The sequence below is a fragment of the Hyposmocoma kahamanoa genome, unplaced genomic scaffold, assembly GCF_003589595.1.
Source record: "Hyposmocoma kahamanoa isolate Upper Pololo Valley unplaced genomic scaffold, ASM358959v1 103, whole genome shotgun sequence".
NCBI classification, from domain to species: Eukaryota; Metazoa; Arthropoda; class Insecta; order Lepidoptera; family Cosmopterigidae; genus Hyposmocoma; species Hyposmocoma kahamanoa.
In genome coordinates, this window is record NW_020653344.1 from 4,347,929 (window position 1) to 4,374,996 (window position 27,068).

The 27,068-nt window shown below is 36.6% G+C and overlaps 1 protein-coding gene across 1 annotated transcript in view; it reads right to left on the reverse strand.

Moving 5' to 3' along the window:
- Nucleotides 1-5,504: 5,504 nt before the first annotated feature.
- The window catches only part of LOC113238078 (AF4/FMR2 family member 4-like), a 147,653-nt gene continuing 126,089 nt past the window's right edge, over nucleotides 5,505-27,068 (reverse strand). Inside the window, exons 9-21 of the mRNA XM_026474803.1 lie at nucleotides 26,834-26,876; nucleotides 26,172-26,246; nucleotides 23,263-23,545; nucleotides 20,546-20,794; nucleotides 19,523-19,762; nucleotides 18,376-18,764; nucleotides 16,382-16,899; nucleotides 15,306-15,433; nucleotides 14,589-14,704; nucleotides 10,615-10,869; nucleotides 9,619-9,715; nucleotides 7,849-8,083; nucleotides 5,505-7,407 (exon numbers count right to left, since the gene is read on the reverse strand). Of these exons, the coding sequence (XP_026330588.1) occupies nucleotides 7,289-7,407; nucleotides 7,849-8,083; nucleotides 9,619-9,715; nucleotides 10,615-10,869; nucleotides 14,589-14,704; nucleotides 15,306-15,433; nucleotides 16,382-16,899; nucleotides 18,376-18,764; nucleotides 19,523-19,762; nucleotides 20,546-20,794; nucleotides 23,263-23,545; nucleotides 26,172-26,246; nucleotides 26,834-26,876 (2,747 nt within the window). The 3' untranslated portion in view covers nucleotides 5,505-7,288. The remainder of the gene's footprint in view (nucleotides 7,408-7,848; nucleotides 8,084-9,618; nucleotides 9,716-10,614; nucleotides 10,870-14,588; nucleotides 14,705-15,305; nucleotides 15,434-16,381; nucleotides 16,900-18,375; nucleotides 18,765-19,522; nucleotides 19,763-20,545; nucleotides 20,795-23,262; nucleotides 23,546-26,171; nucleotides 26,247-26,833; nucleotides 26,877-27,068) is intronic.

Below are 27,068 nucleotides of genomic sequence, written 5' to 3' on the forward strand. Positions count from 1 at the left end.
GTGTGTGTGTGTGTGTGTGTGTGTGTGTGTGTGTGTATGTGTATGTGGCGATTTCAACATACGATACTTCACGTAGGAGGGGTCGAGATTACGTAGGAGTCGATTCGATATATCTAATTTTGTACACATTTGGTAAAATTACCTATATATGTATTAGCCTTAATAGTTTTCGAGGTTTCGACAGTGGCTGTATACAATTTGTCAACGCTATGATATGCCAGTTTTTTTTTTCACCCCAACAATTCCACTGAATGTATCTACGCATTTCTTATAATTCTTTACAGAATTACAGTCAACGCAACACTTAACTTGCCTAACATACTATATTAACATTATTGGAGTACGAGGTATGTGTACATGGTGTCTCAATTTGCTATAAAGGCTAAATTATTGTATGGCACCGTTAAATCTGAGTGCGAGAGGAACTTATTTAGTAATTGGATCAAAATTGACGTTTGCCAATGGTTTTCAAATCCAACAGTGCCACGAGTTTGAACGCACGAATTGACTGCTCTGAAAATTGGCGATTTGCATCTGAATAAAACAAAAAGAAGGAAAATAAAAGAAACAAAAATAAATCCATACATAAAAATTAATGTATTCTATCATCAATAACATAAGGTATAGTTACACAAAAAAATAAAATTAGAGGAAAACAAGTTTATACATAATCTTAACGCGATTATAAAAAAAAAACAAATTTTACATGCTATCAACACAAGAATGCTACTATGTTTTTTTATTAAAAGAAAACAGTAATTTACAATTTTTCTAAAACAATCGCCTACCGTTTTTCTAACCAGCGCTCACACTTACACATAAAATTGTCAATTTGGCTTCGATTTTAGGGCTCATTTAGATTTATTTGTGATTTAAGATTAATTCAAGTAGACAATCGAAATTTGTAAGAAGTAATGTCAAAAACAATTAGAAATGAACAACAGTCGACAAGAAACTGCTTCAAATTATTGGAAACTTCGTTGCACATGATTAGCCCAAAGATTTTATGTAAAAAAAACTGAATCTTGTCAACTGTAAATTTAAATAAAGCAATACTTAAACAGCGCAGTACTGAACGCACAATTAAGCAACAAAAAACAAACCAAATGTCGCACATAACATTAAAAATTTAAGAACTAATGAACGATAACAAAAAAGGTAAAGTACATATAATGCTAGCTTCCAAATAAAATGTACTAAGAGGATAGTAATATTGCTGCCGCCTGTATTAGACGTGACGACGGCGCGGGTGAAAATATTTTGTGGTGTAATTTTTATGATGATCAATGAACAATACGAAGTGTTTGTTATTTATCCTGAAGTCTTGGTTTGTCAATGGAAAATGTTTTACAAGTGCCCGACTGTATGTAATGTGAAGTCATGTTCGAACGTGTAATTTTGAAATTATACAGGGTTGTTGGCAAAATACTAACAACCTAGCAGTTAAACATATAGTCATATTACTAACATCACAAACAACAACTTTTGTTCCGGGACTTTTACATCAGTTTTCACTTTGATATAAAAATAAGAATATTCAAATAGATTGATCTGATAACCAAAAGGAGCGGGGGTGCGAGGATGTCAAGGAGGACATTTGCACGATTGGACTTCCTAGTTTACTACCAAATACAGGCCTAAAAAGTGTCAGATAGTACAACAAAAGTTTAAAAGTTTATTTTTGGTAAATTTATTATTTTCTTAAGCTGATGGAGCAGAGGGCGTTCGGGCTCGCACTCTCCGAGTTTCTCGGAATTTATTTGCAAAATTTAATTTGAATTACCATGAGCGTTTCGGTGAAAGAAAATATCGTGGTGAAACCTGTACGTCAAACATTTTACAACCCTCGATAGACGTGTGAAGCCCCAACCCGCATTGGTCCAGGGTAGCAAGAGGAGACCGTGCCCAATAGTGGGACGTTTAAACGGGTTGATGATAATGATTATCTTTTGTAAAAAGACATGGAACAAAAGTTGTTAATTATGATGTTAGAAATAATTTCTGCAAGGTTGTTAGTATTTTACTCAATTAAGTCAACTCATTTCGGGCCTTATGTATTTGTTTTTAGATCATGTCTACTGAATGTCATTGATTTTAATTATTTAATATACAAAATACCGTCTATTTCGTATGTACAGAACACGTATAACTATCCTCTTAACGTACATTTGTTTGCAAACCAGACTAACTTGGTCAAACTAAATTGGTTTTACAAGGCACATAATGTATTACAGATCTTTTTTCTTAAACTCACGTGCCCAATAAATGTCAAAAATTGTGTAACGATTAAGTAAACTTCGCTTCATATGCCACAAAACTAAAAAATAATAATACAATAAATAAACAATCAACTAAAATAATTAAAAAAAGTTTGTGCTGAAAAAATAAGTACTGATAGTGCAAAAATTATCCGACAGTTTGGCGAATTTCGATGTGATTATCAATTATAACAGATAAATAATGCGAGCAGCAATAAATAGTCTTAAGTGTTAGAGAATTGCGCTGGTTGGGCCAACCTCTAACATCGTAGGTAACTAGTGTAGGTAATTAGTGGCCGTGCGGCATTCGCGCCGCCCCGAGGCCTCACCTAAACCAATATTTCTAGTAACTGAACGCTGCAAGCTCCTCTAAGAACATTTACACTATCCATTTAAAAAATAAATTGTCTTATTCAACAGGATCCCGCAACACTCATACGCCAGGCCTCATCACACGCTCCCATACACGCACCCAAAATATTCCTATCCAAACTTTATTATGTTATCTCCTTGTCCGCTTAATTTTAAATATAGTTTACATATAAATTAAAATATAGAGTGAAAACTACACATTTCTTACAATGTACTATGTACAAGGCATCTCTTGTCGCTCCTTTTAAAACGTTACAACATTTTAATTTGTCCATAACGTTACATTTTGAGTTCGGTTTGCGTCCACGCGTTTGAATACGCTAAATGCAAACGCACAATATGAGGCGCAGAAACTGACCAATAGAAACACTAGGACGTCTAGCGAAAGGATTCTTATTGGTTGGTGGTAACGTGATATCTTCCGTCAGCCCGCGTTGCCATGGAAACCTTTATTTATAGGTAGGTATATCATGATTCACTCGCGGCTGCCCTCACTGTAAACGTTCATACAAAACCTATCTGGCACTAACATGTATATATTTATTACAAAATGTATAATATATTATGTATATACAATCACAACATAAATTTGATAAACAACCGAGAGAAAGAGAAATATTGGTGTTACAGATTTTTGTTTCGAACTGTCAACTTTACATTGGACTCGTTAATATAATTTACTTGCACTTTACTTTTCTATTAAATCAAACTATCGATTTGTTCTAAGTTATAGATTATTATGTCGATTCACGATTCTCATTCATCACTCTGTCCTATTGCGTTTGCGAGTGTTGGTCACTAAACAATAATATGGAACTCGCATAGTAGGCGAATCTAGTTCTTCTAGCAGAGTATTATTGTCATTCCGAATTATATGGCTTCCGGCACATTATCTAGCAACGGATAGAGAGAAACAACGTTGCTAAATACACGCGAGTGCAGTTAGGGTCATTCGTTTAACTTGCCACAGTACAACGTACACGTTTACGTTACGTTTCTCTGTTATTTGTCTCTGACCTAATACGACAGCTCTCGTTATAATAGAACGGATAGATCGGAATAATCAATTATAAATTGATATAACGTTTAAGTAATTTTTTCTTTTGTTTTTAAAAACATAATTTGATATGTCTACAAAACCATCTCGTTAAAAGACAGATTTTGCTCTACAATTGTTCTGTCTGTCTACTGTAAACATTTAGTAGGAACATCATTTGAATAAAATGTGTGTGGAGATCATATCTTTTGTACAGGATGTTAAATGTTAAGTTAATATAAGACGTCCACATGCAATGGACCTAACAGTTGTTCGTCCCTTCGTCTGTAATGCAATTAACACTCTGTACACCTGGAACATGGTAAATATTTGATTACTTTGCGCAATAACACAACGGTGTCTGTCTTCTTGACCTAATTTGTCGTATCGTAAAATCCCAATTCTTTCACTCTTTATTAGTTTAAAAGGGACAACAATGTAGTTTAGCCAATTCGTATAGGAGCTACAGAATTTACACCATTTAGTTGCTATTTAGGTCAAAGTAATAAAGTATATTTCCCGCGTCATATTGATCTAGAAAACATGTACATCCAAAACTAGTCGACTGTCAGGCACTTATTTATTACTGTTGAAAATATTCTGAATGAAAATATTAAGGGTCTGTTCACATTAATCGACACCACAACGACAATATGCCGAATTCCGTCGATGATGTCGAAATGTAATATTGCATATTTGTACAAACGGTTCAACGTAGCGAAAATTTCTTCTGATGAACAATATATTACAGGCACTCAGGGGTAATACTATATTAATAAAATAATATATTATTATAATAATGTGTCAAGACGACAACACCAATTAATCTGTTCTCAAACTAGAGAATTCCCTGTACCAAAACAGAAAAGTTAATTCCTCAAATTGGTCCTAAAACCGGGAAGAGAACCCAGTGCCAACAGTGCAAACCGTTGGGCCACTGAGGTTATCTTATACAGGTAAGTTATTATTATAAGATTTGTGCAATATTCGAAATAAATTGAGTAACAGTAGATTTAGTATTCTGAAAATGATATATGTAAAGATTTCATTATTGCACTGAAAGTAAATAAAGTTGTAAAGTAAGCTTAATTTTTTTCGGGAATTTATGTTATTCTCATATTTGTACCCAATAATATGATAATTATTGTTAAATCGCTGTGGTGTCGATTAATTTGAAAATGACCCGATAAAAGATAATTTATATTAAGAACTATAAATTATTGCTAAGAAATTATATTAAGTCAACACATTGTTTAAACAATTTTTAAACAAGCCACATTACTCGTCAGAAACGTGTACCACGCACAACCACCACCGTTGCCACACAAAAAACGATCTAAAACGAAACTTATCTGCTTAAAAATACGAATAAATTTAACATCATACACTCGCAAGATAAGAAATAGTTGCGAAATTCTAACAGTTATTGCGAAAACTACATAAGTGATCCCGTACATACCGACATATTAAAATATTCTTGGCCCACTTCCGTTCAACATTAGAGTAACGGGTGGAATAAAAGATATAATGTAGTAAAGTAATGGTACGAGGTTCTTGAACAACTTTCTTTAATTTGCCAATGCATATGAAGAAGCAGTAGAGCTACTGCTAGTTCCTATTTGGGTTTTAAATGGAAATGATAAAAATTACAGGCATATATAACTGTCAAGTAACTTATGTCTCAGGGCGACGGTTACAGTGGCAGCGCACTCAGATCTATGCGATTTAAAGCATTGAGTGGCACTGCGACTATTACAGACACGCATGTCGTTTAACACCAGGCGTACGAAATGTTCGTCCCGTCACTTGATATTATAAAAAAAGTACAGGGGCACGCTTAATGCAATTTAAAGTTCTGAATTAGTTTCAAATGAAAACTAGATTTGTATGAGATATATAAACAAGAAATATTCTAATTTGTTTGAATGGAATAAAATTACACTACATCTTTTATTCAATCCGTCATTATACGATTTGTAATTTTTTTTATAGCCCCTTTTACGAAGCGTATTCGTGTGTTCCCGATAAATACAAAATTTCTGATAGGGAAATTACTACAACACAAAAACCCTTAAGATATGATTAGTCTATCACTTAATTAGGAGTCGCGTTATTTTCAAGATTTGTAAATTTATAGTATATATAGCTGTTGACTAGCCACGAACGACGAAAACCTGATGGTTTCTGTTCAGTGTTGCCATTCAACCTTGCTGATTTTACCAATTTTTGATACAAAGATCGAACACACAAAGAAAGATTCAAAAAGCGTCGAATGATCTAGCTTTCAAGCAATTAATCCTCAATTTCATGTTGCAGTCTCTATCTGCAACCTATTAGTCTGACATTGTTGTGTATATATGGGTTGTTTATATAAGGATATAGTCGTGTATATAATGTATGTATATTTAATAATTATCTTCAATCATAATCATGTATTTTCATGTTATGCGCCCCTGTTAATTTTTCTTGTTCTTATTATACAATCTTTAGCAACAATAAGGGACATTCTCCTCAAAATATTCTTATCAGTCAGCATGCCAATGCGCAGTATGATATAGAAAGAATTTAGGGTAAACCCAACCTTGTATTTTTATAGTTTGTTTTTTAATGTAATGTATTTTTGTGTCCTGTAAATATTTGCTGTATTAAACTTAGAACTGGGAAAAGCGTAAGTGGTATTTCAGTGTGCTATTTTCAAGCAGATGTATGCCTCTCTTTCTCTTATGCAGCCAGTATGCCAACTGCCTGAAAGAGACAGCAATAAAGAACCCTTTTTAATTTTAATTGCATCGATATTATTCTTCGATTAGTGCCTTGATTCTATGAAAGAAGCACGGCATCCTTTAATGAAACACGCGTTAGTTCCGAACCCCCAGTGAGAGGTATTGGTCCATTAAGTATTTCAATAAGTTTTTCGCACAAATCAAAAGGTAAAACAAGGTTTTAATGTCATACACAGGACGTCACTATGAATTTACCCATCTTGCTTCGAGAGTCCACACACAAAATGTCACCATGGCAACGATGCTTATTCCCAATTGCTTTTTTTTTGCGTGTAGCAAACACGTTCTTGGTCGGTTCCAAAACATAACAAAACACGTTTCTTGTTTCGGTGTATGTCAATGGATATTTCAATGATGTTAAAAAATTCAGGCATGTTTACCAAATATTGTAATATGACCACAAAGATGCGGTGATCGTAAACCCTTAAGTATATATAATATAATAAATCAGTAAATACAGTTTCTAAAATAAAAGATATTTTGTTGGTTCTAAAGGCTTGGCATGCTATATGAACCGAAGACCTGGTAAAAGCTGTTGCATGCGGCTTAGAATCGTATTGTTTTTAATATTGATTAGGGTTAACATGACAATTTCCGATTAAGGACCATTAAGGAGAGTATCGTATTTAAACAACAATATCTTAAGTGGGAAACTAAATACAATTCGTTTTCACACATCTGCTTTTCTCTCCGCTTTCGTAGATAATGGGCCTTATATTTCTGTTGGCAACTTCAGGCTGACATTGCACTTGTAGATTTGAAATTGTCAACACATCGCGTTACGTCTAATCATTATAAACTGTAGTTACTTCCATGTGGGGTGGTTAGGCGGCGGGTGGTCACTCGCGCGGCGCGTTTTTAAGCAGCGAGATCGCGTACCGCACGTACTGCACGAGGTGGCGAAACGTCGAAAACTGTGTCAACGGACCACATTTGCGGTCCACTGCTATAAACAGATCTGTGAAGAGAGATTTTGTCGTTACTTAAAAGTCACATTTATCCTCCTAAAACTCAGCAAACTACAGTGGAAAAAGCGCTAAACTCCCAATGTGTATTGCACTAAAATGCTCTAATTATAATTATCTAATGCAGACCTAGTTATCTAGTTTTTCTAGTTACTCTATGGTCTTCAATAGACCTATTTGAATTGATTTGGCTCTAGACAAAAGGGGTGCAAGTAAAAAAACCAACGAGACGCGAAAAATAGTTAAAGCTTATTATGACATTAAGCGTGTTTCGTTTCCATGTGAAATTGGCATTTTTTACTTGTACCCCTTTTGTCTAGAGCCACAGAATTTAGCGCTATATTTTCTATAAGTCACTTTAGCACTGATAGCTTCAATTGAAGAAAATTGGTTGTGCAAAGAAAGAAATTGTAGAAAAAAGAGAGTGCAAATACCTTGGTTGGCCCTGAGGCGGCACAGGCAGTCTGCCTGCTCCCAGAGCTCGTGCGCGACGTACAGGAAGGTGTAGTACTTGGTGAGCTGCAGCAGCGCGTTGTGCGCGTGCGCAGGCACCGAGTGCGCCAGCGAACAGTAGCCGCTGGACGCCGACGCCACCGACCCCACCGAGCCCACCGACCCCGCGGGCGACGGCGTGGGCGACAGCGGCGACACAGACTCGGGCCCCGCCGGCTGCGAACCCGTCGACACTCGTGTAAATGACGCGCCAGTTTGGGCTTTGAAGGTATATATCACAAAACACGCAAACAAAAATGGAATAACTCGACGACCTCGGTAGCCCAACGGTGTGCGCTGTGGGCGCTGGATGACCGAGGTTCCGCATTCGATTCCCGGTAGGATGAATTTGGGAAATTAACTAATTGCTTCTGGTCTAGTTGCTCTGGTACTCATAGTAAAGAGTTCCATAGTTTGAAACCAGATAATTCGTGTGGTTGTCAGACAGAAAACTATCGGAACCGTAAGTGTATTTTCAAAGTTAGTTTCAATGACAAAAATGGTTATTTGAATTTTTCTCATAATTCTGCCAGGTAATGGCAAGCTCTGATGGTTAAATTTCAAAAAACCTTTTTATTTTATAACTCATTGTCATTCATGTGAGTTATTAGGCATAAGGACCGTTGAACTCCGGCTCAAAAGGCCCATTATAGAGTACCGGAAATTGCATTTACCAATTTAACAAGACCATCACCATCAACCCTTTATACATCCCACTGCTGGGCACGGGTCTTGTCTGAAGAGAAGTCTGGGGATATCACAGGTTTTCCAAGTATTGTGAATCGTCTTTAAGTTTCATAACGATGTTTTCCTTTACCGTTAGCGTAGCATACGCAGCTTAGAAATTACAATCACACTTGAGATTTGAATTCATCACATGTGACCTCTCAAACGAGCACCAGTCGCTCTCCCACTGGGTCACTGAAGCATGGTCACAGAGAGTATATACGGGAAACAAACACCGCTTGACCGTTAAACAGTAAGAATTTAAAGATTCAAACTGTTATAAATTACAGAGCGTTATACTCCGTCCAACCATTTAATAAACTTTTCACATAAACGTGCCCATGAAGTTCCATAATTATTGACAAGCAACTATAGACAGAAAATTCAATACTTAATGAACACCGATTTTTCTTTACTATATTTACTATAGTGAAACGACGTGCTTTTTAACTCTGATTCCGATATTTATCAACACCGACAGGTTATGTAACGAAGATTATTCAAATTGATTTCACCGTTGTGTAGATTTTTGGTACCTGTCTAATAAATTATAATGAAAATAGATAAATTTGAATTAATTATAATAAATTCTAATAGTTTACTGTTCCGCTGACGTCGCACCTTACCTCATTTCTTAATACCTAATACAATGTTGAAAACGCCAATATGTTATATCGATTAAAACTTTTTTTACTTTATAAACTATCATTGTTCAAAGAATTAATTGTGAATTAAAATTACAATTAAAGTTTCTTCGTAAATAAAATCGATTGTCGACTCGGTAATGCACTAGAACATCGCTAATTGGTTAGTAGTCGAGCTGTCAAAAGTAAATTTTATAGTTGGACGGACTAGGAGTGTTCGAGAGTTACAAAGTTGTAAGGCTTACTTGCCAACTCAAATGTACTGAAGTATATACTGATTTGGTTATAATAAAAAATAATAAAATAAATAAAAGACTTGGAAGAGACACGTACGACGTTTACCTTTTGTTGATATTCCTGGACAATCTTGTAGTATTCTTTCACTTCACGATTGTACATTTTGAACATCCGCAGGTACAATAGAGCTTGCACTCTTAAGCTGTATAAAAAAAAACAAAGTATTATAATCACACGAGAGAGAGAGAGAGAGAGAGAGAGAGTTAACAGGTATTTATGAAACTGATTAGTGATTTATCAGTTACCACCAGACATAGAAGTTTTTGTAACAGGAAAAAAGTTTCTAGTGATTTGTCGATATAAATTTTATCGATAAATTATGTTTATTACTACTACACTATTAAACAAAGCATAAATGGAGTGAGTAATTTTCAGGCTAGTTAGTTAACCTGATTTCGGTGGCAATTTTTATTACTTAAATATTCTAGAATACTATTATGAAGTATTTATTCCTTAGTATTCGAGTGTAATATCCTGAAATATTATTTCATATTTCACGATAATATACTGGAATATTTAAATAATAGAATTGCCACCGAAATTAGGTAGATTTCTCTACTTAATTTCGGTGTATGGATGTATACTTCGTTTCAATCCATTTTGAGTAAAAGGTAAACAAAGAAGTGACTGACTGACCCGACCATAGACGGTTTAGTGATGGCCAATTGTAATGCCAACAACAAATCGATTATTTAATTGAGTGAATAAATTTGTTTAATTGAATCATACTAGCGGTTTTCCTTAGATAAAATATACAAGCACGTTTAAAGTTTCCGAAATCTTAATTTTAAATCCTCCTTCAAATCCTTATGCTTGAGATAGTCGTTCGATTGCGATTAAAATTTTGGATTTTCTAATCGATCACAAAAATTTTACAGCACTATGCAACCATAGACAAGTCATAGTTGTATAGTTGAAAAATAACCTCACTTTTGGATTACCATTATCAAATACGATATTTTCGATGCGATTCAAATGAATATTCTTAGAAAAATGAGTTTAAAAATGTTTAAAAATAGTCTCTATTTGTATATAACGAACCTGAGTATATCGAGTTTGCTGAATGTAGAATGCGGCGAGGCTCGGAAACGTTGCGGCATCGAATGTATACTTTTAATATACTCGATAGTCTCGCGATAAATCGTGAAGGCTCTTTTGGTGTCCAGTTCTAGTTCCAACACACGTCCGGTGAGAACGAAGCATAGTACCGACTCGAGGTACAACATGACACGAGATAAGGGTTCTTGCTCTCTTTCCGCCGCTGTGCGTAAACGTTTTGCCTCGCTTAAGTAATATCTGAAAAATTAAGTAGTAATTAAGAATGGTATATCGTCGTGGATAGTAAAATTATGTGGTTTAAGACATTTATTCTCACTAAGAATTATAAATAACTCACTTACATGAGAACTCAGAGAGACATATTATTACATTTTTTTTTCTTTAGAAAGCGTACAAGGACGGTAGTTCAACTATAAAATAATAAAGTTTTACCCGCATTCTAATATAATAACAGACAACACGGTCTCAGGTGCTAACTCTAAGCGCAACCATGGATGTACTAACCGACTATGCCCACTGCTTATACTAGATGTGGCTCAGTATGTTAATTAAAATTTTATTTCTTTTTAGACTTTTACCAAAGACAACAAATAATAAAAAATCTATATCATTACAGGTGGCATGTTTACTTTTATTTTATTAGTCCTAGTATGGTGCTAGTAATTTATTTATTTGTTTTTAATTTAATTTTATTTTATTTTATTTATATTTTAATAAATAAATACATTTATTACTCATAACTAGCATTTGATTATGAGTGTCCATTTCGGTATATTAGTCGCCAAATCGAATCCGCGTAAATGTCGTGGCAACCACATTAGCGTGATTTGCGGGAATCTATTATTATCAGTCCGTAGATAACATAAATTAATGCTTACTGTGCAAAAATGAAAGTCGTAGCCATTGAAATAACAAAGTAATAACGTTAAATTCTTCTATTGGTTTGGTGCAGATACGCGCTTTTTACCAATACTACATACGCGGATTTGTACTATCCCCGACGATATTATACTGGTTGAAAATAAAAAAAAAGAGAAAAAAGGTCCGATCGTATTTCAGCTATTGATCGCACTATTATGAGACTTTGCAAAAAAAATCCTTTCACAAATAACGGCGCATGTTCTGTTTAGGGCATAAAACATTTAACCCAAATTAAAATTAAACCTATCGTGGTTCTATCACTAGTAAAACCACTTATGACACAAAAAATATCATGGTTTAAAAAATTATAACGATATAAAAAATGTAACGGCATGAACATAATAATCAGCTGATGCAGGGACATTTTGTTACCCCTGTAAATACTATAACGGCGCGTATTCTAAATATTTAACCCGAACCAACCAAACCAAACCTGTCGCGGTTCTATCAGTAGTAAAAAAGTTAAGGCAAAAAAAATCATATTAAAAAAATCATGATTTAAAAAAAATATACACAAATTTTTTTTTTATTATATACAGGGTGGAACGGAACGACCGACAAAGCCGAAAATATCACGTTGAGAACCCAACATACATGAGTTTTATTTACTTTAAATGTAAAATCAGAACAGTTGAAAAATATTCGTCCAGATTTAAAACTTTCGCGGTGCAACAACCCTAAGCGAATCAATCTTGTTAGTACATCTACTGCCCCACAGGCGGCGTTCGTGTCATTGGCACTCGCAAAAGAAATAAGTGCTCTCACTTGAATAGGTAATTAAAAAACATTGAACTTACTTTAAATTAAAATGATGTTCGATTTGTCCACGTCCCCTTTACTCTTGCAGACATTCCAGACACATTCCTGGGTGTGCCGGTCATACGCCGATGTGGTTTTCCACGCAAACACACTAATACATTTCACTTGCTTAACACAAGCACTACTTAATAACGGCATTATTCCAAAAAGTTGCTGTCACAACCCAAAAACTAACAAGTAAACGTTGTTTTTTTGTTGTAAACACGAGAAAAACATGAGACCACGAGTTACCATACAACCAGGCATTTTGAACTAATTTATGAATGAAAAAGTGTTACCAACTAGACTAAAGCAAATATCACTAAACAGAATGGTCCCAGTAAAGGTAAAAGACTCCTGAATACTAAGATAAAAATAATATTAAATTATTAAATTATAAAATAAAATATTAAATAAAATTAAACCTAATTAAATACGCGTCAAAAAATACCAATTTTTTTTGGCGCTAGAAATAAAAGACGCTTTTGATTTCAAATCATCACATAAAGGGACAAAGTCGCTTAATTGGCAACTCTGCATAGAGATGCGCGCGGCGGCGGCGTACGCGTCGGATATCATTGATTATTAAATATCTAAATGTTAATTTTAAAAAGACAATTATGATAAAGAAAACTTTCGCAATAATCGTATTGTCTGGTATAAGTACCATGAGCAATTTAAAAGTAAAAGTAAAGTAAATGCAGATCGTTTAATGAATTGTAATAAATAATCAAATTTAATCAAAACTAAGAAAGCGAAACGTGGAGGTGGTCTGCAGACCTCCAAGATCCTCGGATTTATTTATTTTTACATTACATTTATTAAAATTTCAACTACACAGCTCAAGTTAACAGAAATTTTAGTTTTAAATGTTGATATCAATAGAATGAACTCTTCGTTTTAAAGTTAGTAAATTCTTGTAGTGTAAATTAAAACTATTTCCAAATGCACTCATAAATAGACTAGTACAAAAAAAACGATCTCCCCATTATGCTAGCAAAAACAGATAACAGTTATCAAGTGTCCATCTCTAAATTTCTACTGACGTGATTGGCTGCCTCAATTTACTATTTTACGTTAGGGCCGGATTAAGGGTTACGAGACTATTGTAATTTGAGTAGGTACTTGACGCGTGTTGTAAAACGTGTTTACTTAATTTAGTTATGTTTATTTAAGTTAGTCTTATCTTATGACGCAGGCAACATGAGTTAAACTCCTGATACTTCACTTTTCTTAAGTTGACAACAACCTAAGAAAAGTGAAGTCTAAATGACCCTGTCAACTATGCGTTGTCATAAACTACCTACAAAGGTTTAGAAACAAAATGTTTCCCGAAGATTCTATGAGAGGTGCATTTTTTCGGTAAATGTAAATATTGGGTCGTCAAACACGCAATCTAGGGGTGTGAATTACTCTCAAAGTAATACAATAAAATACCCGCGTAATTAATCATCATTCACATGATGACTGATCAAAGAAAGTGGTTGATCAAAGAAAGCGACTGATGGGGTGCTGATCAACGACGGAGGTCAACGACCTACTAAATTACAAAGTTTTTGCCCTGAGTACCTCCCAGTAGTTGCCTCCAAACAGCTGTGTTTTATGATGTAGGGTTGACAATACAGACTTTTCAAGCAAATCTTTATCATTGAATAACTCGGAAACTATTACACTTAGAGCAAAAACACTTTCAGTACAATTAAGTACATATTTAAGACTCTTCACAGTTTTCCGCTTTGTCGGTCGTTCTGTTCCACCCGGTATATATGTGCCTAAGTTGTTCCTTAAACGTTCAGTCTATTACAATGATAATATGGATTAAAATTTAGAATTCACAGTATTGTATAGACCTTTTTGAATTTAAATTTACGTAGCTTTGAAAGCGTAAACAATAGTCCGTTAGGTTTCATTCTTGGAATGGCGCGTCAAATTGAAATCCATTATGGTATTTTTATAACTCGGTAATGTTTTATAAAATGTTGATATTTAAGTGCTAGGCTCTTGTTAGTAGAGTAATCGCCAACAATCTCTGTTCAGTGCCCCAAGATTTGGTAAAAAAAATTCTTATAATTTTTTACACTTAATAATAATAATTTACATAATAATTTATTTTTTTTAGATATTTGGTTAAAAAACATTTGGCTCAGAACGATATAGTACCAAAATTGTAAGGGACACCGTGTTTTCTCTACGATGTGTGACGGGTTAATGAACTTAAAAAACAAACAAATATTTACTTGTGATCTCTTTCTTCGTCAGAAAGTGCGTCTGCAGGTAGGCGTTCGAAATACGAATAGTAAATGGGCGTCTGGCCGGCGCACGCCGTCCGCTCGTGGTTCGTGGCTGCCACGTCCTGTGGCATAAAAGAAATATAAGTGTGTAGTGTATCTAGAATTAGCAATGTTTGTGACATGCAATAAATAAATAAATACGGTAGTTTGTACAACAAGTGTATATCCATCCGAGCCGAAGGCGAGAGTGGATACTTTAGTCGAGGGTAAAATAAATTTTATGAACGAGTTATATACACTCTGCTTTTCACTTCGATTGCGAGGAAACTAAACAGCAATATTACAAGTAAACGATAACACAACTATTGCCAAGAAAAAATAAGAATTTTCCGCCAATGTACTACTTTTTTTTCTACACGTGACTCAGGTCGGACTACATATTGCTCAGTTATATTTTACAAGCTTTTATTTTTTATGCATTTCTATTACTTATAACTATTGCCTACTTTTTTAATTTTGTAATATAACACGGATTAAAAACCAAAAGTAAAACTTTATTTTATAAAGTTCTAGTGTGCGTGGCTGTTGGCGCAGGCGTCATTGCGTCGGTCTTAAACGACGATTTTATTTTATGCATTAGAGCATAAAATCCTATTTTATGCAGCCTACACCCAGCATAAATACGAACTTTAAGAGTATGAGAAGTGAAAAATAAATAAATACCTGCGGCGGCGGCGACGCGGGCCTCTTGGCGGGCTGCTTGGGACGCTGCAGCGCGCGCACCAGGTCGGCGCGCAGGCGCGACAGCTGCACGCTCACCAGCAGCCGCGAGCGGCAGCGCCGCTCCACCACTGCAACACGACCACACACCGCTGCACTCTCGTGGCCTAGGCCGTAGTACGAAGAGACAAGTAGGCGACTCACCCCACGTCATTACTTTCAACACAGCCATGGTCGGTAATGAGAAGAAAACAGGCCCGAGGGTTTTACTTTGTGGCAATCGTAGTAGTTACTACGTACTGCCACCTTACCTATTTCTGCTAAGGGTGCTGGTGCAATTACAGGCACATGAGACTTGTCAACTTATGTCTCAGGGAGTCGGGCGTAGTGGCAGCGATTTAAAGTTCTGAGTAGCACTGCAACTGTTATGGATAGGCGTGTCGCTTACCACCAGGTGCACAATTTGTTCGTCCTGTCACTTAGTATTATTAAAAAAAACGTATAAACAAACAAACAAAAAAGTGTAATAAAAAACATTGTTTGTTTCACATTGTTCAAAATTATGCTAATAATAGTTACACACAAACTCATAGCCCCGCTCTATGAATACCCTGTATCGCGGATGTCATAGACACACATATACACAACCACGAATTACACCCCAACTCAAAAGAGAAATAAATGTACGCCATACAAATATTTCTTCCGGCCCGGGAATCGAACTCGAGACCTCTGCGTGGGAGACCATCATGGTAACCATTCCGCCACGGCAGGCAGGCAGTTGAATGTATGTGTACGGCGCAAAGCGGGCATGAATACGCGCGTACAAAAAACCCAAATTCCATAGTCAAAAGCAACTAGTGCCTGGATACCATAGATTTAGAAAAAACGTTTGTCAAATATAAATTCTAATTCTTTGTTCTTCAATAATGGTTTGAAACTTTCATATGGTATTTATGACTTTCTTTATATAAATTTCTTAACAAATTTAACGTGGCTCAATCTCTTCAAAAACGGTGGCCTCTATGTCTCTCTCAGGCAAATACATAAATTTTGAAACAATACAAAACTAGACTCACAATTTGAGGAAGCCTCTTCTAGTCTCTCCGAGCCTCGTCCGGACTTGAGACCCGAGCCGACGTCAGCTTCGGCCCTAACATACCGCTCCCTTTCAGGTACGACGCGTTCCACCGATAATTTGTCTCCACCCAGTCGATCGATTGACATTTTATCGCTTATCTTCTCACTCGACAACCTTTCGAGCGCCGTCTTTTCGCCCGACACACGTTCACTTGAAACGCGTTCGGACGATAACCTCTCACTTCCGAGTCGATCGGAGGATAACCTCTCGCTTCCGAGTCGATCGGAGGATAACCTCTCACTTCCGATTCTTTCAGAGGATAACTGATCGCTGGAACGACGGTCTAGACGATCAGCGGCAAGCCTGTGGCCGGGCGAAAGACGGTCTGTACGTCGATCCGATAGTCTATCAGGATGCCGGTCTGACGATCGGTCGGACAGCCGATCTGACAGCAATCGATCGCTTGCCAGCCGATGACCGGGTGATAATCTGTCGCTGGTGTGTCGTTCTGACAATCTGCAAGGACAAAATACAATGAGCCCCAAGAACAGTGGGTGCTACTTTCAAATACGAAACCTCTGTCTCATACATTGATTTTTTTTTTTTAAATAACGCACACACTCAACATAGCCCCGCACTAGGGAAACCCTGTGTCGCGGGTGCCATGGACACACACATAGACAACCACAAATTACACCCAAACTCACGAGAGAAATAATTGTAGGCTATACAACTATTTCTCCCGGCCCGGGAATCGAACCTGGGACCTGTGCGTGGCAGTCCGGCATGGTAACCGTTCGGCCACGGAGGCAGTTATTTAGGCAGTATATTGATTTGAACTTTCACGATTTTTACACATTGTTTGATTTGAAAAAATTGTAACTTAATCGCGTATAAATATATGTACAGTCAAGAGCACGTCAAGCTTGACACTTTGTACTTTGGACCGTTCTTAACGTAAGCGGTATAGAGTTGGATTCTTAAGTGTCAAGCTTGGCGTGCTCTTGACCCTGTATCTCGCCGTTTGGGAAGGGATTGAGTCTATTCGAGACCCCTTAATCTCGATCATGGTCGACATTTTGGACGTGTTGCAATGTCTACATATATTTATACGCGATGAAGTTCCGATTTATTTTTAAATTAACTCTCTCATTGATTTGTTTTATTTTTCTGTGAAATAAATCGAACAAAAAATCCTCTTTCGTGTCCTCTAGTCGGGTTGAAGGATTTTTCTTTGTGTACGATATTGTATTTAATAATTATAACAAACTATTAAAATAAACAAATCAATAATACATGTTCATAAAAAGCGACATCAAAATCAGCTTGGAAATTCACCGGCTGAGTGAGATGACTTGACAATGGGGACGGAATTCCGTGGATGCTGGTTCGTGTACTGTCGGGTCGAAGGATTTTTTCTTTGTTTTCGATCTTTGTATTCAATAATCATAACAAACTCTTATCTCATCTTTGATAAATATACTAAGAAGAATTCATTTATTTGGAGTGCAAATTTTACCAAATTTTTAACCCATTCCGAGATATTCAATACAAGTTTACATCCTTAAAGTTAAAATTTATTACCTCGTTCATTTTTTAGTAGTGAAGTTAAGTTAGAAAACGTTGTTTATGATAAATGTATTTTTATGGATTTCTTGTTAGTTTTGTAACTATTAATGTTATTTCAATATTTTCAAATAGGTTAGTGGTTGGAGTATGATCTACTTATCGACTGCTTAAAGTACCACGAAGTCACATTTGCGTTTTTATCTCAACTCTATAGCCCTTTTACGTGACTATGTTATCAATGCTTATTAACTTTTTCCATTGGCATCAGCAGGGAACTGTTTGCTTATTTTCATATTTTAATTTATATTGTGTTGTTAATATAAGCTATTTGTACCGTTTGAGATAAAATAAATATTCTGTGGCAGACAACTAACGCGTTATATCCATTTGTAATTAATTATTTTAAAATAGATACAAACTAACCTGTCAGTGGATAAACGATCGGTGGTCGACAACCTGTCGGCCATGCGATCGCTTGGAGGTATCCGGTCGTTAGACGTCCGCTCGGTCGGTATCCGCTCGGTCCGGTCATCAGAACGCCGGTGGTCACTATGTTCTATAGAGTGCGGCCTGATGCGTGGCCTCATAGAGGACCTCTCTTCCTTCCGCCTATGGTCAGTTTCGGGTGGAGGCGAAACCCGTGCCAAAGCCTCTTCGTTCCGCCGTTCGACAGACCGGTCCCGATGGCGTCTGTCATCATCGTCGGCCCCTGACTCTATTATCGTCACTTGTCCCTTTCCTTTACCCCCTTTACCCTTGCCTCCTTTTCCACCTTTCCCGCCACCTTCGTCGCCTTTTTTTGGCGTAAAAACCTGAAACAATTATAGTGTAATAAATAATACGCCAAGCAAGAGTCTAAGTTTGTAATGTTATAAATTTGTAACCAAGTTAAGTTCAGTGCCTCTGTCATGAAATTACAGCGGCAGCTCTCGCTATATATATATTTGTACACAAAATGTTGTTTCTTCTTGTGACCGCTAGAGGCGCTGTATAATTTGCTATATAAAATTTTGAAGCAATTGATTACTGTGACAACTGTCACAGTAATCTCGTGGTACAGGCACAGTTTAGACGACAAGGGAAGTACTCTCGCAACGAATATATTATGCGTTAGTCCTCGACTGAAAATTATTTTAACAACCAGGTTCTGTATATGTGTATAATATTCACACAGAGAAGCAGTAGCTACTACTTTAATGGGTTCCCTAAGAAAAAGTTCGTCCAGGGTAGTACTGCCACCTTACCGATTCTTCCGCCAAGCAGTAATATCAGCATTACTGCGTTCCGGTTTTAAAGGGTAAGGGGAGCTGGTGAAATAACAGGCACATGGGACTTGTCAACTTATGTCTCAGGGTGACGGGCGAAATGGCAGTGCTCCTTGGATCTTTGCGATTTAAAGCTCTGAGTGGCACTACAACTGTTATGGACGGGCGTGTAGCTTACCATCAGGTGCACTTGATATTATAAAAAAAATTATGACTATAACTATGGGCCCACATTCTACACCGTTTACGCAAATTTCGAAAGAAAATTGTTTAAAAAATCTTTTATTGTAGGTGAACTTGAGTACCTTTCGGAAAATGTGCGTCTTGGTATCTTGAAGTGCGGTTTGATGCGTGGGAGCGGGTTCCGGTTCTGGGTCGCTGTCGTGTGGCGACGCGACGGGCTCCACGGCTTCCGCTGCGACCCCCGCCGGCGACTCAGGCTTCTTGCGCGGCCGGCCTGGTCTCCGCTTCTTGCTAGCGGGCTCCGAGGCATTCTTCTTCGGCCGCCCGCGCTTCTGCCCCGTTGACGCCAGCCGAGGTGAAGCCTGAAACGGGCGTTTAACATTAGCGCTCGAGTCTTCTTTTAGCGTATTTTAAATTCCAACTATTACACTTGACAGATAATCAATAGCGAAGATCTTACCGCATATTGCCGTAGAATCGTGATCGTATCGGACAGTGTGATACATGTATGTCTATGTACTCACCGTGTGGCTAAGTGTTCTACAATGTTAATGTGTGAGATACACAACAGATATGCCAGCGAGAGCGCGCATTTTGATACTGGCCATATGACGGAGTGTCATATGGCCAGTATCAAAAGGCTGTTTTTATTACAAATACCAGTTAGCTCAATTGGTAAGAGCGGTGGCCCCGGTACGGCAACAGACGCTGGTTGAAGCCCAGTCGGATCGAAAGAATTTTTTTTTATTGTTCGGTCTTTTATATCAATAATATTATATAAAAATTATGAAATGCATTCCCGATGTAACATGCCTTAGAAATATTGTTGCAATAACCTGGCAGTTAAAATTTGCAGAGTTTTAATGGTGCGATGTGCAGTCACCAACGAAGACCAAAGAGGGAGAGCTAGGAGAGAAGGGTCATTTGAGTTAAAAACTTACCATATCACAGAGATATACTCGTAGTACTCGGGAGATTGGTCGAGCTATTGTCCCATGAGCCTAGTGCTGCACGACAACGGTAAAACTGTCGATATTAAAGTGACTTCGAAAACTAACACAATACCGTTATTGTTACTAGTTTTCGATATCGATTGCCAAAGTATCGACAGTTGTGCAACACTACTGGAGCCTGTAAATACTCACCGTGGTGCGGTGGCGGCGTGGTGCATCCTCTTCGCCGGAGGAATTGTCCGAGTCTGACAACTCGGAGAGTGGCGGCGCTAGTGTCGCGTGAGACAGTGCGCTAGTGCTCACCGTGTTGTGCGAGCGCGGCGCGTCCTCGTCGCTGGAGACGGCGGACGAGCGGTTGGCCGTGGAGCGCCGCCGCCGCACGCCCGGCGACGGCGATGACGCGTCCGTGTCCGCCGTGTCCGACAACTCGGAGATCGGGCTCTGAAAACGGCAATTCGCATTATATACCTATACTATCGTATAAAAAAAGTGCTGTAAGTCCCAGTACAATGTTTTGTAATTTCATTATACCAAGAATCTTTCTACAGTTAACGATATTTGTAATTTGTAAAAAAACCATATTTGTATTTAAAATTTTTATTGAATTTTTTCATTTTTCAATTCAATTGTTTTTTGTGAAATTACTCCACAGACCGAACACTCAGAAAAATTTCCTTCGATCCGGCCAGATTCGAACTGACGTCTTCTAGCATACCGTGCCAGACGCTATACTAACTAAGCCACGGAACGAACCAGCGGACCTCACGAATTTATCTATGTGCTTGTTGTCGTGTCTTTGTATTTGGCTTTTCCGGCCAGATAGAAAGAATTTTTTATGAGTGTTCAATCTTTCTATTAATAATTATAACAACCATATTTGTGTTAATTTTTTGCCTATTTTTCAACGTTTTTAGTGTTATTTTTACCCTCTAATTTTTTTTACTTGTTTAGTTACTTGTACGGAGACACGGTATGCTTGAGGTACAGGTTAAACTCTAGTGCGGCTGCAGAGGCATACTTAAATTGCAATGTACAATTTTTTTGCTTTAATTTATAATTAACAATTTTGCGTACAGTCCTGTACAAAATTGTTTAAAGTAAAAATAAACATTATTGTTATATTATCATTACTCATCAAGGCAAAACAAATTCGTTTTTCAACAGAAATAGCTTGTTTTGCAAAATACGTACAATTATAATGGCCGGATAGAATTCTTTCATATCTGTTGTTCAAAATAATTTACATGTCCGTTTTCTATGTTATTAATGTCAAAAATTACAAAAAATTAAAAATTCCTTTTGCAGCTTTTTCTACAATAACTGTTTTTGATATAACAGTATTATTGGATTGTCACGGTGAAGTAGTTGATTAATTTATTTAATATTATAATAGTTTTAGTTTTTGATTTTTTAGGTTTAAGCTGATGATCTTGTAACCAAAGATCAATAAATATATATATATACCTATAGGAAAGAGAAAATGGCGGGTTTTTGTATTTACCGTTTTTACACGAATTAATTTTTTTGATTAAGTATCTATACGTTGTGAGGTGATTAATTATTTATTACTTTTTTAAGCTGATGGCTCCATAGCCATTGCTTAATAAAAATAACAATAAAACTATATACTTATTAGCATTAGCTATAAACGTGTGCTTAGCTTAGCATTACTTGAATATGATCCATATAACTTGTTTCCCACCAGCTTGCCTAAAATTTTCCACGTTTTGGTTCACTAAATTCACCAAATTTTATGCTCATTTTTATATGTAGAATAACTTAAGCATTGAAATGAAGCGTACTAGGATCTTGTGTGCTAATAAATGTTGTTGCATTTAAGTGTCACTAAGGCGCCACTTTTTGTTAAGGTAGGTGTTTTTTGCTTTACTAACGGCAATTTTCACCACTGGTGTCCATACACGTTACCATACTTGCCTTATTTATACTATGGTATTACTCTAAACATAAGCCAATTAATTAAGAGACAGGCTTTTCTAAATTAAAAATGTTGAATCTTTAATATCTTGTAGGCAACGACAAGATTGAAGCAGCGCAGTTTTACTTATCCATAAATGCACATTGTACTTCTATATATTTTTTTTTTAATGTCGGTGATCAAGAAATCTTACAAGGGTTTATTGATCAACAATAAAACCGCAACGAACCGTAACAAACCTCTTCAGTCAAACTCTCAAGTTTACAGCACCGGAAGTTTGCCAATTCGTGAACTTGGCAAACTGTTCAAATAACCCTATCACCGAATGGAAGATACTTAATTTTATTCATGATACTTTGTCTTAAGGCGAGTCACCGGAGAAGAAGCGGTAAAAACTGTTTTGCTAGATCAAATGGTTTAGGTATTTAGTATTAAATAATGGTCTTACAAAAAATATACGATTCACCTAAGGGTATTGTCTAAAGGACGTGCTAATTTGTTATACGATAGGATGTACAAAGTCTAAAATAAATTATTTAAAAATGAAATATTTAATTTTACACATAATTTTTATATGAAGATATTTACATTTAAGTACTACAGAGAACTTGCTAAATTTTGGTTTTCAACTGAGGCTCTATAGCTATTAAATTTCCATTTATCACATCAATTTGCAAATTGCCCAGCGGTTTGACGACGGTTAGCCGCCGTCGGGCGCTTGTCGACGTCGGATATGTATCAAATTTTCTGCGCCTGTTCGTATTTTATTCATACTAATTAAGAGAACGCGAGGGCCGACCCCCACACCTCACCTCCTAAAATGTAGGCTCGCGTAAAAATACCTCGCCTTAAATAATCTTGGTAAAGTTTGAAATGTATCCATTTTTTTACTAAGTGCGTATTTGACCTTCAGCCACGTTGAAAATGATTAACTCCATACAAAAATAATTCGAAATCTAGTAATTTAGCTTACCGGTTTTCCTTTGACATCAGCCAAGGCATGTCTGATTTCCTTAGAAGAATCATAGGGTTGGTCGGGGGGCTGCGCGGGTGGCGGGGCGAAGTTGGACAACGACCAGGAGGATCGATGCGCTGGAGGCGCGGGCGTAGGCGCAGGTGCCGGTGCAGGGGCCACGGGGGGCGCGGTAGGGGGGCCTGACGACTCCGTTGATGACGTCTCCTCGCCCTCCGTATCCGAAGGGGACGATTCACTGCTCGAGCTTGGACTGGTTCCAGAACCAATGGGTGTTAAGATTCTGGAAAAAACAATAACGATCATACAACACAAACAGAAAAAAAACTTTTTAAAGGATACTGCCAGAAGACTGTCGATTTTTATGATATCTAGTGACGGCATGAGAAGTGGTAAGTTTAAAACACAAAGATCTAAGGGGCACTGCTACTGCGCCCGTCACCCTGAGAAGGAAGTTGACAAGTCCCATATGCTTGTAATTTCGCCAGAATCTAGTTATATTAGTTCTTTGTAAAGTTATAAATTTCTTCTATTATTTGTCATTTTTCAGTGGTTTCATATAATAATTAAGGTTTTAGTTTTCGTTGATTTTAGTGAATAAGTGTACAAAGTTTTTATCTATCTTTATTTTTCGAGATGCAAAAATATTTTAGTACCAGGACGCGACGGAGTGAATTAGTACAGTAGTAAGGAAATTAACGTATTGCAACTGATAGCATTTTATCAATTATAAAAACTGGGAAACAATCGAATTTCTTGTCAATGCAACGATGTACTCACTATCAACAAAGATGAAGCTTTCCCAGTCCGAAACAGTTTTCTTTGTAAGCGAAGGTTGTAGCTAGTTCTGTCCCTTATCTTGTGAAAGCATTTTTTTTTAGTTATTCCTATATCGACCCTCAAAAGTCAAAACGTCTAACGTGCAATTGGAACATATAATAATTTATTTTACATAAAAATAGAACATACATGGCATAGATTACAATTAAACAAGTTTTGTACAACAGTGTCTAAATAGGTGGCGATACATTCCACCCCTGAACTAGGTGGTAACCTGTGTCTCAGGGGTTTAACAGTAGAGCGATTTAAATTAACTTTTTAAGAAAACAAAAATCATAACTGTAATGTTATTTGTTATATAGAAAACTAGAAATTTTCATCTTTTCCATATTATATATATAAAGCTACAAATCCTGACTCACTTAGAAAAATAGAACGCATACTTCCCGATATGATGGAAATAATATCTTATTTATTTATACAACTTATAGCGTTGTTGTATCTCGACAGTCTCTCTGTTAGATTCTTTTTTATTGGAAGCTGTGCCAAAAAGAGAAGTATTTAGGGAAAAAATGCCAGACAATCACTTTAAATTTCTGGTTTCAAACCAGGGAATTTCCTGTACTATGAGTACCAGAGCAACGATATTTAAAGTCAGGACCAACTTAAAAATGTTTTTTTCATAAATAGGCTCAAATAAGGGATCGAATGAAACCTCCTCATCAAGCGCCCATAGTAATCACTGTGCCACCGAAGAGGATAAGCACACCCCATCATCTGAAAGCGACCACGCGCCGCAGGCCGAGCCCGACCCGTACAGGGCTCGTAACAATTAAAATTAGAGTTATAATTTCTTTTTATAAAAAAAAATAATTTAAATCGCTCTCCTGTAATATTTTCCAAATGCATCTTAGACGTTTTACCGTTCCAGTGTCGATACGTAATTGCTATTAAAGAGTCACGATGACCATTGACATGCAATACATGATTAGGGCCTTGTTTTTGTTTTTTATTATTATACAAGAACATCAAATTTTATTTGTATACTTTCATTTGAATATTTTGTTAACAAGTACACTCTGTAGAAATTTTATATTTTTCGTATTTCTCGCTAAGGGATTTTTGTATTCTTTTGAGAAATAAATATCTTAAACTATATGTATATAAACCATTATATTAAAATATGACCTAGTCCTTAAACGCTATTGGTTGACAACAATATGCTGACCGCCGTTGCCAGCACGCAAAATATTCCATTAAAAGTAAATACCACCTCAGTAAAGTCATTTTAAAAATGTATATCGTATACATACGTGTTCTTTTTAGGTCAGTTGTTATAAAAATAATCATTGGTAAAGTACGTATTGAATACAGCTGTTTTGTTGTAAAATTTCGAGGTACGTTTGTATTTTTTTTCTATCGTGAAAATTTTTAAGAATCGTGTTCCCACACCTTATAATAATCAGTGCATATCCTCAATTTTGCTATATTTTTTTATTATTTTTTATTTTATTATTATATATTTTATTATATTGATACAACACTTTTACTGTTATGCGGAACCAGCCAAAGCCAATTGAGGTTGTAACATCGAGTTTGTTGATACCTAATATTTATTATAGTTAGTATTGAAGTGACGTAGGAAGTGTAACATGTTGTTCCTAAAAACTTGCGGTTTTAATTATAAAATGCTCATTAGAGCATTATGTTCTAGCGCTCGCTCAAAGACATTTTAAACGCCACCGGCAACGCATTACGAGTGAACTGTAGAGGAAAAAAAATAAGCTCCAACTCGCCAAAAACGACTTCTATCGAGATGGAAAAAACGGCTTACAAATTTTAACCATTGACACGTTGTACTTTTTGAAATAAGCGTACTTATCAAAGGACTTTTCAGTTAAACTTGTTTTAGTTTGAAAGTACAAAATCGTTTAGGGAAACATTTAAACCCACAGATTTTACGTTAGAAAAAGCTCTGAGTGGCACTGCAACTGTTATGATACTGAGGACATGCGTGTCGCTTAACATCAGGCGTAGAACTTCTTCGTCCCGTCACTTAATTATAATAAAAAAGTTAAACCTAGAATACCCCTAGATGGCCTTGTTTTGAAATATAATAGAAAACTTACGGCTCTAGTCTGGTGGTTGTGGCGGCGACCTCGTCGTCACTCTCTGACAGTCCAAGATCTTTGTTCACCACATCACTGCGACAGAAAGAACCCAATAAGAAATAAATTATTAAGGCCCCTCATACACAGACGATTCCTCTTTTCGATCGATACACTATCGATTCGTCATTTCGATCAGTCTGAAACAACGGATCAGGAAGGCAAATCGTCTCGTAAATGAGGGCCTTTAACCTTATAGGCTGTGATCTCATATTTAGAATCGAAACTGGGAATCGAACCCGGGACCGCTGCGTGGCAGTCCAGCGTGGTAACCGTTCGGCTACGGAGGCAGTAACTAGTGGTTCCAAAGAAATTAGGAGATTTGGGGCCCTGGCCGCAAATTAGGGAGTTTTCTGTACCTATCCAGAGAAACGGAATTCACTAACTACCCAGATCACCCAGAACAATTTAGAAATTTTATTTCTATAATTGGTCCTCCCGTGAATTGAACCTGAGACATTCTCTCCCAACGCAAAGTCCAATTTGTTGGGCCACTAAGGTGAACATAATAATACTTAACATTATATAGGAAGGACTCTCTAAAGGAACTTTGACAAGAAATTATGGTACGTTAACATAAGTATAATATAACAGATAATTATATAAGGTATTGTGATACTTACGGTGACACGGAACTTCTTGAGTTCGATATCCGATTGTCCAAACCTGGAAAAGAGGAGAAAATTATGTTAATTTTATATAAAACACTTTTAGGTATTAAATTAAAAATTAAAAATTTTGTGATATAAACCTAAATTCATTAACAAAACACACTTCCGGACACATAATTCGAGCCACCACGCACTTTCAGTATTAAGTGCCCCTAAGCTTAAACAATATTTGATTGAACAAAAACTA